The sequence below is a fragment of the Camelina sativa genome, chromosome 4, assembly GCF_030686135.1.
Source record: "Camelina sativa cultivar CO46 ecotype springtype chromosome 4, ASM3068613v1".
Taxonomy (NCBI): domain Eukaryota; kingdom Viridiplantae; phylum Streptophyta; class Magnoliopsida; order Brassicales; family Brassicaceae; genus Camelina; species Camelina sativa.
This window is the reverse complement of record NC_141883.1, coordinates 22,169,516-22,181,584: the sequence shown is the minus strand read 5'-3', so window position 1 is coordinate 22,181,584 and position 12,069 is coordinate 22,169,516. Positions and strand designations below refer to the sequence as shown.

The following is a 12,069-nucleotide window of genomic DNA, read 5'->3' as shown; positions in this document are numbered from 1 at the left end:
ACCTTGGAGCTTTTGCCATATGTCACTCAAAATTGTGATGTGATTCACAAGTTGTGATACAAACAAATTCACCAAAAAGAGAGAATTGGTGTGGGGGACATTACACAAATAGACAAGTGAATATATATTTGGATGGGTAATAAGGTAATGTACAAAGAGTATAGTACGATCCGTGCTTTAGGATCGGATAAATAAAAAACCTTCTTATTATTACCCAAAAGAACTAAAAAGACATTCTTAGCTGTCTCACCCACATGACCACAAGTTTCATTCTTCAATTATATGGAATTTATATGTATGAATATAATATTCGTGTGCCATCACATAAACTAATCAACCCCTAGACAATATCGGACTTAATCATAGCTCTTAGCACAGATTTAATTACGATTACTTCCTTAATTAAGCTATTTATATATAAACGAAATTAACCGTAAAACGTGTTGACATGACTTCGCCGCTTGATGTGGGTGGCAAAAGCCATTTGCCGGCTATCTAACAGCACATATAATACTTATTTTTTCCTCGACAATTTATTATGTTCTGTCTGAATTTTTTATTAATTTTTTTATTGATAATAGAATTCTATATTGATTGATAATTTCTTACGTTTTGTATCAGTAACATAGCTTTGGACGAAAATATGAGCAATGAATGTATTTGTTGTGTTTCTTTTTTCTTTAAAACAAAAATGTAACTGTGTGTATTATGGACACGCACACCCGCGGGTATGTGGTAGCCTCAACATTTGAAAGAGACTTTTTAGATGATGAATATATAAATGATAACGACGAATCTCTGCAGAAAATTTTGTTTATGAGAAGATTCTGACAGATCTATGATGATTTTTTTTTTTTTTTTTGGCACAATAAACTGCCAAATATGTTGTTTGAATGAATTTGTTCATTAATTATTATATTCACGAAAAAACTTCTCCATTAATTTCTAAAAACATGTTAAAAAACGGCTATTGAAATTGCGATGGAAATAATTATCTAACGAAAGTTTTTTTCTTACTTGCAAGTTAACAAAAAAAAAATTACTAGTGTTTTATTAATGTGAAGCCTTTACAAATTACAATTGACATTCATGTCAAATGGGAACACAACAAAAGTTGGCATTTTTGTAGAATAACAACACAAAACGTTGATGGATATATATATATATATATATATATATTCTTCTACAAAATCCTACTTTGGAGTCTTTGATTAATTTGTCTTTAATTTCAAATATAATAACATTGATGAATATAATTAATATTTTATATATATATTTTTGTTTATGACATGCATACTATTATATCTAAATACAAATAGTAACGCAACAATGACAGTATGATACTAATATGAAACACTAAATTTATCTAGGGTTTTGATTGATAGACTTAGCTAAAAAAATGAACTAAAACACCAAGCAGAGTAATTAAGCTGAAAAATAATCCAGCTACTTTATTAATAGATGGAAAATTTGTAGTATTTTCCATTTATTTTAAGTGAAATATTTTTTTTACTAGTTCATTCATTTTCTCTTCTAATTGCTCGATAAATCTTATCAACCAAGGACGTTAGTTTATGTTATAAGTTACTTGTGCTAAGATAAAAGAAGCATATTCAACCATCAAATGATTTGCTAAAGGCAAAAAGAAACATCAAAAGTAAAAAAGTTCAAACAATATAGCCGGAGAAAATGGTTAAAAGAAAAAGAAACACAAACGAAGTCAGATCACACATTTTAATTAGACTAAACAAATAGAGAGAAAAGGCAAAAACAATTGTAACATACAAGCATCCTAAAGTAAGTGGTGATTAAAACTCTCAAAGTAAATTAAAAGGTCTTAGTACTTTCGTTAATATTTAAATTAATATGTATATATATATATTTAAAATTCATTCAACCCTTTTTTAAACTGCGGCGAAAAATATAAGAAATCAAAGAAAATGGCAGTTTGATAACGTTAAGACTTAAGAGTAGGATCCCTGGTTAATTTATAAAGCTTTGAATGGAAATAAATAAACTAACCAAAATTACTTTCCAAAAAAAAACTAACAAGAAGACAAAAAAAAAACCTGAATTAAATAAAGCTACCACACAAACAACTAACACTTATATACTTAAATAAATATTTAGATTTAATTATGCATTATTAGAGAACGCATGAATGACCTCTCCTCTCTCTCAAACAGATTGGTTAAGAAAAAAAAGAAAAAAAAAAGAGAGAGAGAGAGAGAGATCGAGCGGAGGAAGATTCTTCCTCTCTAAATTACCACCTCTCTCTATTTTTACGGGAAGATTCGTAAAATTAGTATTGTGGGAACCAAAACAAAAACAAAAAAAAAAAACGAACCGGATCGATGAAACTTACACTGCAAAAACACGATTTCCTAGAAGAAGAAGAGGAAGAAGAAGAAGACAAGCAGCTTCGTTGAGGAAGACAAGAAACCAACAACAAAACTTTGTTAATTCTTCTTGATAAAGAGACGATTTTTATTATTGGGTTTTGATTAAAAAAACCGAGACTTTTTTTTTGGATTGGCTTCCGTGATCCAATCCTCTGAATTGTTCTTTTAAGGTGACGGAGAAGTTTTCTGTAAATCTTTAAGCTTTTTGACTCCAAATTCAGATCTTTGGATAAAATTTGTGATTTTGTATTTTTGTTTTGTTGGTTTTTTGGTTTGATTGAAGATGCAGCATAATCTGTTCACAACAATGCGAAGTTTGAAGCTTGCAGAAGGTTGTAAAGGTACACAAGTTTATGCTCTTAATCCCTCCGCTCCCCCTCCGCCTCCTCCTCCTGGTAATAGCGGCGGTGGAGGCAGCGGCGGCACCGGAGGAGGTGGTGGAGGAGTTGGGGATAAGCTTTTACAACACCTTTCGGATCATCTTCGTGTTAATTCAGTCCGATCCAAATCGAGCCGGACTTATCCACCTCCGAATCAAGCCAACGCCGTCGTCTCCCCGGAGTTTCTTCTCCCTTGTGGACTCCCTGTGACGGATCTGCTTGAGCCTCAGATCGATCCTTGTTTGAAATTTGTTGATTTGATTGAGAAGATGGCTGAAGTTTATAGGAGGATCGAAGCTTGTCCACAGTTCGAGAAATCTGGGGCGTATTTAGAGCAATGCGCTATATTCCGGGGGATTTCTGATCCTAAACTGTTCCGGCGGAGTCTCCGGTCGTCTAGGCAACACGCCGTGGATGTTCACGCCAAAGTCGTGTTAGCTTCGTGGCTTCGGTTTGAGAGGAGGGAGGATGAGTTGATCGGTACCTCTTCTATGGATTGTTGTGGGAGGAATTTGGAATGTCCAAAGGCCACTCTTGTTTCAGGGTATGATCCGGAATCTGTTTATGATCCATGTGTTTGCTCTGGAGCTTCTAGTTCTTCCAGATCAGAGATGATGAATGATGATGATGTTCCTGGATGTTCTACTTCTGATGAAGTGGATTATGATATGTCTTTCTGTATTGGTGATGAAGAGGTTCGTTGTGTGAGGTACAAAATCGCGTCTTTGTCGAGACCTTTCAAGGCGATGTTGTACGGTGGGTTTAGAGAGATGAAACGATCGACGATCAACTTTACAAACAATGGAATCTCTGTTGAAGGAATGAGAGCTGCAGAGAATTTCAGCAGGACCAATAGGTTGGATAACTTCCCTCCTAATGTTGTCTTGGAGCTTCTTAGGCTGGCGAATCGGTTCTGCTGCGATGAGTTGAAATCTGCTTGCGATTTGCATTTGGCACATCTTGTTAATTCACTGGACGAGGCAATGCTGTTGATTGAGTATGGATTAGAAGAGGCTGCGTACCTTCTGGTGGCAGCTTGTCTTCAGGTTTTTCTCAGGGAGTTGCCGAGCTCTATGCATAATCCGAATGTTATAAAGATCTTCTGCAGCGCCGAGGGACGGGAAAGACTGGCATCTCTTGGCCACGCTTCTTTTTCATTGTACTTCTTCTTAAGCCAGATCGCGATGGAAGATGATATGAAATCTAACACAACTGTGATGCTCTTAGAACGTTTGGTTGAATGCGCAGTAGAAAACTGGGAGAAACAGCTTGCTTACCACCAATTAGGGGTGGTGATGCTGGAAAGGAAAGAATATAAGGATGCTCAGAGATGGTTTAACGTAGCGGCTGAGGCTGGTCATCTTTACTCCCTCGTGGGCGTTGCTAGGTCTAAGTTCAAGCGTGATCATAGATACTCAGCTTATAAGATCATCAACTCACTGATTTCAGATCACACGGCTACTGGGTGGATGCACCAGGAGAGGTCCTTGTATTGCAATGGTAAAGAAAGGCTGCTTGATTTGGATACAGCTACCGAGTTAGACCCGACTTTGTCATTCCCCTACAAGTTCAGGGCAGTGGCGTTGGTGGAAGAGAACCAGTTTGGAGCTGCGATCGCAGAACTGAACAAGATTCTTGGATTCAAGGCCTCTCCTGACTGTCTGGAAATGAGGGCATGGATTTCTATAGGTATGGAGGATTATGAGGGTGCTTTGAAAGATATCCGGGCGCTATTGACATTGGAGCCAAATTTTATGATGTTTAACGGGAAGATCCATGGTGATCATATGGTGGAGTTGCTCCGTCCGCTAGCCCAGCAGTGGAGCCAGGCTGACTGCTGGATGCAGCTCTATGATCGTTGGTCTTCTGTGGATGATATTGGATCTCTAGCGGTTGTTCATCATATGCTTGCAAATGATCCTGGGAAGAGTCTTTTACGGTTTAGACAGTCTCTTCTTCTGTTACGGTATAATCTCTCTTTGCGCTTCTCAATGAATTAAGTTTTTTCTTATGGTGCATGTTGTGTCAGACTCTAACTGATTTTAACAAGTGCTGGTTACATACTGACAGGCTAAATTGTCAAAAGGCAGCTATGCGTAGTCTAAGGCTGGCTCGAAACCATTCAAAGTCGGAGCATGAGAGACTTGTGTATGAAGGATGGATACTGTATGATACAGGCCACCGTGAGGAAGCCCTGGCCAAAGCGGAGGAGTCCATTTCCATACAAAGATCTTTTGAAGCATTTTTCCTCAAAGCTTATGCCCTTGCGGACTCTACTCTTGACCCAGATTCCTCAAATTACGTAATCCAACTCCTTCAAGAAGCGCTTAAATGCCCCTCAGATGGTCTCCGTAAAGGACAAGTAAGTAAAGAATTCAACAGTATTCATTTGTGTAATTCGATTTCTGATAAGTCAATTCTTTGTTTAGAGGGTTTACTTGTTGGATCATCCTACAGAAAGCCATAGTTTCAGGATCCCAGTTTAAATTATTTGCACTTGGTGTCTGCAATAATTTGTGGAATGTGATTGCATCTTAGGAACCAACTGCCCTAAAAACCGTTTTGAGTACATTTGGTCAAAAGATTATCCCACTAAATCAAATGAGATGTAAATTTATGAATTCTGCTTTGGTGTATCTTGCAGGCTTTGAACAACCTGGGGAGCGTATATGTGGATTGTGAGAAGCTGGATCTTGCAGCTGATTGCTATACAAATGCGCTCACCATCAAGCATACACGAGCTCACCAAGGTCTCGCACGTGTTTATCACCTGAAAAACCAACGGAAAGCTGCTTATGATGAGATGACAAAGCTAATAGAGAAGGCTCAGAACAATGCGTCGGCCTATGAGAAGCGCTCTGAATATTGTGACCGCGAGATGGCACAGAGCGACCTTAGCCTGGCAACACAACTTGACCCTCTCCGAACCTATCCTTACAGATACAGAGCTGCAGGTATGCTAATGACACAACCAGTTCTAGTTTATTCTCATCTTTTGTTGCTAATGACACAACCAGTTCTAGTTTATTCTCCTTTATCTGTTGTTGTTTATTATTAGACGCACAAAAATGTTAGAAAACTTAGAACCTAGCTTTTGTGGCGATGGAAACAGAAATCAGAATTTATGACCCGACACATGAAACAACTGAGGTTTCCATCATCTCTCTGGAGTTAGAAACAGAACTGAGAGTGAATAGATATGCAGTTTCTTTGGTTTGGTGAATGTGACTAAGAAAAGCAGTTTTACCGCCTCAGTTCTCATCAGTATTGTATTCAATTTGCTTTGATAAGACCAGAGTAATTAAGCTTTCTTTAAGTTTCGTTTTGCTTAATAATGAACTCTTGATTGCTGCAGTTCTTATGGACGACCACAAAGAAAGTGAAGCCATAGACGAGCTTTCAAGGGCGATATCATTTAAACCAGATCTCCAGCTGTTACATCTACGAGCAGCATTCTATGATTCAATGGGAGAAGGAGCAGCTGCTATCAAAGATTGTGAAGCAGCATTATGTATTGATCCAGGTCATGCAGATACACTGGAGCTCTACCAAAAAGCTCGTGAACCAAACGACCAAAAGTAGTAACAAAACAATCGTTTTGGTTTTGGTGGGCAAAATCTCTTCTCTTCTTCCCTCCTGGTATGCTTCTACACTGTTTCATTTTCCTTCTGCAAAACAAAACAGAAACTGAGCAAAATCAAACAAGGCTCGGTTTGAGTGAACCAGGGAAAAAAGCAAGCATTGCCATGTAAATAGAAACTTCTATATATTTTTTTTTCTCTATAATTTTGGTTATTGGGGGAGGGGGTGAGGATACTATATAAGTAGTGCAGAGAGTGTTTGTTGCTGCCAAAAGAAAGGGAAACCACGAAGAACTTACCTCTGGTGAAATTGGACTTCTTCTTCTGTCCTATTTCTAGATGTATTATTGCTTCTTTCTTTCTTTTTATTTAATTTTTTTTACTGGAATTATGTAATTGTATCTGTAACTTCTTGATCTTTTTTACATGTTTCTTCATCCGGGGATGTGTTCTTTATCCTCCTGAAACAAGAAAACAAAGAAACTATTCATTCATACATTTTCAACTTGTTTCACAAACATTAACAAACATTCTTGCTCTGTTTATCACTTAATTTGATCCAGGTGATTCTGGTGTTGAGCTGCTGTGGCAGAGATACTTTTGGCTTTGTGATGTTTTTTTAAAGTTCTTGTTTGGTTTCATTATCGATATTATAACCACATGATTGGAAGACTAACTTTTTCTAAAACGCTTCTGCTTATCTATTTCTCAACCTCTGAGATAGCTTTAATGTTTTCTCTTTCTCGCCTGTGAACCCAATAAAAAGGCCACAAATATCGGTTCTGCACCCACGAGAAAGTTTCAAAGTTTCAACAACTTCTCATTAAATTTCAACTTTCAGCTAACAAAGGTTTTTTAAAAAAGAGTGTCAAGACAACAAAGATCCATCTCTCCCAAATTCACAATTACTTTCCTTCTTCATTCTCAAAACAAGGAACACCTTTTATTCCCTCTCAGATGATTTTGTTTCTTACGGTTGAAGAGATGATGGATATGAACCGATCCCGGAGGTTGAACTTCAATGCTCCATTCTTGTCGACCAAACGACATGTCACCCAAGAGAAGCTTCCTGGTCAGTTTCCTGAAGCTTCAGTTCCGTTTTGCTGGGAGACCGCTCCTGGGATGCCCAAGAACTCGTCTCATTTGAAAAATGACCCTGAATCTGAAACACCACGTCTCAAACTACCTCCTGGAAGATTAAAGGTTCTATCATTCTCTCTAAAACCATAACGTTTCCTCTGTTTTCCCGTTTTAGGGTTTTCAGTCCTTTCATTACTAATCACTTCGATCTACATCACAGGTTAATGGTGAAAACGACGACTTTGATGACGCCAGTGAGGGCTTAACACCAGCTAGATTGTTGCGAATGAAGAAACGTGACAATCACGAACGTTACCATCAAACAAACCAAGACATGGTCGATGTCTTGTCTCTCACGCAAGCCATAGACATGGTCGAACTCCCAAAAGATAGTTCTGAATCGGATGATGGAAGCAGCGGAGGAGGTGACTCAAACGGATACTTAACAATGGAGAGCACAGAGCGAAGCGAAGAAATGTCACCAAGTTACATAATAGAGAGGTTTCTACCGGATGCAGCGGCTTTAGCAGCCGTGACATCAGCGGCTAGCCAAAGGAGGAGGAAGAAGAAGCTCCCATATTTGAGTGGTGCAACGGTGAGGCAGTCTTGTTTTTCGCCCAAGGCTTGTGGCTTGCATGTGTTGCTGCCTTGGAGCACTAAGCATAGAATCTGTGGCTTCAAAAACGCTTTTTCTCCTTCTTCCCAAATCCACTTGCAACCCAAGTTTATTGAAAAAGATAACTAGTTTGGAATTAAGGTACTTGTTGTTATTAAGGGAACTGTTATTAATTAGACTATTTACCATTTTTCAATTATATGTTGTTGTGACACACCTTTTTGGTTTCTTGTAAAATGTGGTGGTTTATAAGACTAAACAACAAAAAAATAAGCATGTACAAAATAAAAGGCTTTTTAGCCAAAATTGATGCACCTAGCTTTAATTAAAGTATGTTTTACTTTTGTTATAAAAAATCCACAAATAAATCTTTGAAGCTTTTTGTTACCAAAAAAACACTGCTTGTCCAGATTTCATGCTATCTTAAAAATAGGCCATAAAGACTTACAGATCGTTTCAACTTTGATCCATTGATTCTTTGTTTTGGGTAGTTTTATTGAAGTTAAATGATTCGGTAGGATGTGCAAGTGCAACTATGCGAAGATTGTTAGACTAATTTGGTACTATGACTAGGTTTGATAGTTTTGACCCCCAAAAAAGAAAAAAGAATAAAAGACTAATTAAGATTTAAGCACACAACTTTACAACCTACACCAAGTTTTAAATCCTAATTCTTTAATTTTGTCAAACAATCCAAAATCTTTTGTTTTCAGAACTCCTAAGTTATCTAAAACCACATAATAATGAATAGTAGCTAGTTAATACAGTAAAAAATCTTGCAAAATGGTAGTGACAAAAAACAGAAAACTAGCAAATTGGTAAAATATCGCACACAAATTTATCATCCCTTTTAACATATAGGGGACATGTGGATTCGTTGGGAATCAGACATAAACTATGGTTTAGTAGACACGTGTAAGGAGATATATGGTACACAACAAGTTACGAGGTACGTGTAAAAACACATGACCGCTTGTTAGGACAGTAAACGTGTCGGTCTTTCTAGATTTTCTACCGACGTATTGCAAAAAGACAAACTTTAGTTAATTAATAATGTTATCTCATTTGTTTGGATAGCCAAAATTGTCTCACTGTTTGCTAACACAATCATATAAAATTATTTTGCTTGATGAAAAAATGGCAATGTCTAAAGGAAAAGTGGAACCAATGGTAAAGGAAAGAAACAAAAGGAAGAAAATATGGAAGAAGGCGTACCAGAAGCAGAGAAAAGGCTCATGTATCCACAAGAACTCGTAGAAAAGAACCAAGATAAACACGAAGAAGAAGAAGAGAAAAGAGCTGCTAAAGGTGGGATTTTGAACAATCTGATATTCAACTTTATTGATGCAGCAACAACAACAGTAGTAGACGGCAAATCTGGCGAGCACATTCAAAAAGTTGAATGTGAAGATGAAACGGAGAAGCAAAAAGAGAGCTCAAGTTCTGGAATCTTAGACAAGATTATTTCTCATCTGCCAGGTACGCTTACGTTTCATTACCAAGGTTTACACATTATAAGCTATTCCGAGAAAAATAGTGAACATGTTTGTTGTGCTGCCGTAGTCTCGGCTTTGATTCCATTAGTTAGACACACTTTGATGGAACTCTAGTGGTAGATCAAACAATAAAATAGTGTTTTACGGACTTGTATCAAATATAATGGCATTAAATTATTCCTAGATTTTGGCATCTAAAACTGATTTTAATCATTGTTAACTTGGCTTTATATGACTTTTGTTCCGTAAAAGCAGAAGATGCAGTTCCAACTACGGACGAGGCAGCCATTTTGATCCACTCCGCGATTGACTGAAGAAGACTATAACGACAACGATCTCTTTTGTTATTTTTGCTGTTCTGTTTTGTAAGTTTGATATTCGTCTTCACGAGGTTATTTTGTGTGTGTGTTTGTGTGAATTCGAAAATCCTCTCCAACAGGCTTTAGACCGTTTTGTTTTGGACGTGACAATTAACCCGTCCATAATAAGGATATGTTGGGCTGTGTCTACGGACAGACCGACCAATTGACATCTATATCCAAAACCAATTGAAATCTATATTCATAACTAATGACGAAAGGGGAATAGAGAATAACTATAACAGTACTTTCATGTTGTGGTGATTGAAGGCAAACATGGAACAAGAAAGTAAGAGTAAGAGAAGAATGAATCAAAGATGTTTCAAAAATTAATAGCGAGTCCTCTAAAATTGAGATTAATATATATCATAATAATTTCAAAAAGATTAAAACTTAATTAAAATACATAGAAACTACAAATAGACTAAACATAGAAGAAAAACAATTTCAGGAAAGAAATAATCTACAAAAACAATATAAAAATAGGCTTTTATGATTTCAAATACAAAAGATTAAAGAAAGGAAAAATAAAATAAATGGAACAATGTAGAATTGGTTTATTTGTTATAATTCATAGTAAGAAGTTAGAACAGGAAAGACATATTTTTACTATTTATTTGCAATATTTTAATTGGAAATATGGAGAATAACTAAATATGGAGTAAATCCTTCATACTTTTCAAATATCTTTAGTTATTTTATCTATGGTTATTTTGACATAGTGATAATAACACTCTGATATGCTTTTTAAGCCAATAACTTAGTAGAAACTACATAGTCACATTTACATGTTTATTTCTAGCCATTCACATTCAAATCATTCTGACACATATCTTTATCTAATAATTATTAACTCTTTAAAAATATTTTTTAGCAAAAGAAAAGAAAACCATATAAGGAAGAATATCAAAAAAAAATTAATTTCTATAGTACATTTTCAGCCTTTTTAACATATAAAGAGTTGCGGAACCATTTTTTGCTTAGTATGCTTACTACATGCTCCAGCCATTTTAGCATTTTAAGTTAGACAACACCTTCTTTTTTATTTATTTGTTGTCAACGAGAAAGTCCAATCTCCAAATTATACAGTCAGAAAGAAAGAAAAAAAATGGTGAAGAAGAATGTGAGCAAAACATTGACGAAGGTCCGTAAACTACTCTATACTTATCTGGTGAAAAAGACTCCTGTCAAGGAACTAAAAAATCATGAAAACAGAAGTCCTAAAGAAACCATTGAAGCTGAAGGTATTTTTTTTTCTTATTTGTTAGTGTTTGCAGTTTGGTTATCCAGATAAAAACTAGGTGTTCAATTTAATCTTAAATATTTTATTAAAAACTAATATCTTTCAATTTTGTTAGTTTCAGAAAAAAAAAAAAATCATAAACGAAAGAAAGCTCAGTGTAATTTCAAATCCCATTTTCTTATGACTCTAAAAGCTATGAAAATATATAAAAAAAGTGTAGATGAATTTCAAATCATTTTCTTAAGAGCAAAGCTTATTTTTGTTTTCCTACATGCATCATACTCTTGACAGACCCAACCCAAGTGAAGTGGACAGAGATAAGCTGGTCCAAAGATCCATGTTTATTGGAAAAAAGAAATTACACAAAAATTACTAATACGTTTGTGACTGAGGATGATTAACGACTTACAGTATTATTCTTAACAGAAGGGATCATGGCGGATTGTTCAACCTCCCAGATGACAAAGATTTACGGTATGTTTGCTGCCATTATTCTGTAATAAAGTCAAATCTATTAAAAGATTTTTGTTAAGGAACCAACCCATTTCGGTTATAGATATTAGTTATTGATTTAAGGTTTTAAGGCTTAGGATTTGGTAACTAGGGGTATAGTTTGTAGGGCGGAGCTTAGTTCTAAAGTGCGGCTGTGATTTCATGGTTTGTGCTATCTTGGTTGATGTGTATGCTATGGACTCAAAGTTGCATATTGCAAAGAAAGCTGGATAAATCAAGACCAAACCACATGGTTATAGGGTGTAAAAATAAATGTGACATGCTTGAGAAATGGGGAAGTTCTGGTCCTAAGAATGAAATCAATTTTTGGAGACGAGATCTTCCCCATTTCTATCCGTAAAAGTTTCGACATGAAACTTTGTTTCTCATATAGGTACACCTATATATTCGAATGCAAAG

General features: G+C 36.1%; 3 protein-coding genes across 4 annotated transcripts; all 3 read left to right on the top strand.

The window, feature by feature from the left end:
• Positions 1-2,108: 2,108 nt before the first annotated feature.
• Positions 2,109-6,861, top strand: LOC104781010 (ethylene-overproduction protein 1). Of its 2 annotated transcripts, none has more exons than XM_087510537.1 (5): positions 2,109-2,572; positions 2,686-4,748; positions 4,853-5,144; positions 5,427-5,736; positions 6,138-6,861. In XM_087510537.1, exons 2-5 carry the CDS (start codon positions 2,686-2,688, stop codon positions 6,362-6,364), a joined length of 2,892 nt encoding a protein of 963 aa, XP_087366663.1. In that variant the 5' UTR covers positions 2,109-2,572; the 3' UTR covers positions 6,365-6,861. The 2 variants fall into 2 exon arrangements, with proteins under 2 accessions (XP_087366663.1, XP_087366664.1); XM_087510538.1 differs by having other exon boundaries at positions 2,141-2,572; positions 2,692-4,748.
• A 300-nt stretch (positions 6,862-7,161) lies between these two features.
• LOC104781009 (uncharacterized) lies at positions 7,162-8,373 on the top strand. Its single transcript, XM_087510539.1, has 2 exons — positions 7,162-7,566; positions 7,664-8,373. Exons 1-2 carry the CDS (start codon positions 7,321-7,323, stop codon positions 8,186-8,188), a joined length of 771 nt encoding a protein of 256 aa, XP_087366665.1. The 5' UTR covers positions 7,162-7,320; the 3' UTR covers positions 8,189-8,373.
• A 786-nt stretch (positions 8,374-9,159) lies between these two features.
• On the top strand, positions 9,160-10,090 carry LOC104781008 (uncharacterized). Its single transcript, XM_010505569.3, has 2 exons — positions 9,160-9,538; positions 9,811-10,090. The coding sequence occupies exons 1-2, from the start codon at positions 9,259-9,261 to the stop codon at positions 9,867-9,869; spliced, it is 339 nt and encodes a 112-aa protein (XP_010503871.1). The 5' UTR covers positions 9,160-9,258; the 3' UTR covers positions 9,870-10,090.
• Positions 10,091-12,069: the final 1,979 nt, after the last annotated feature.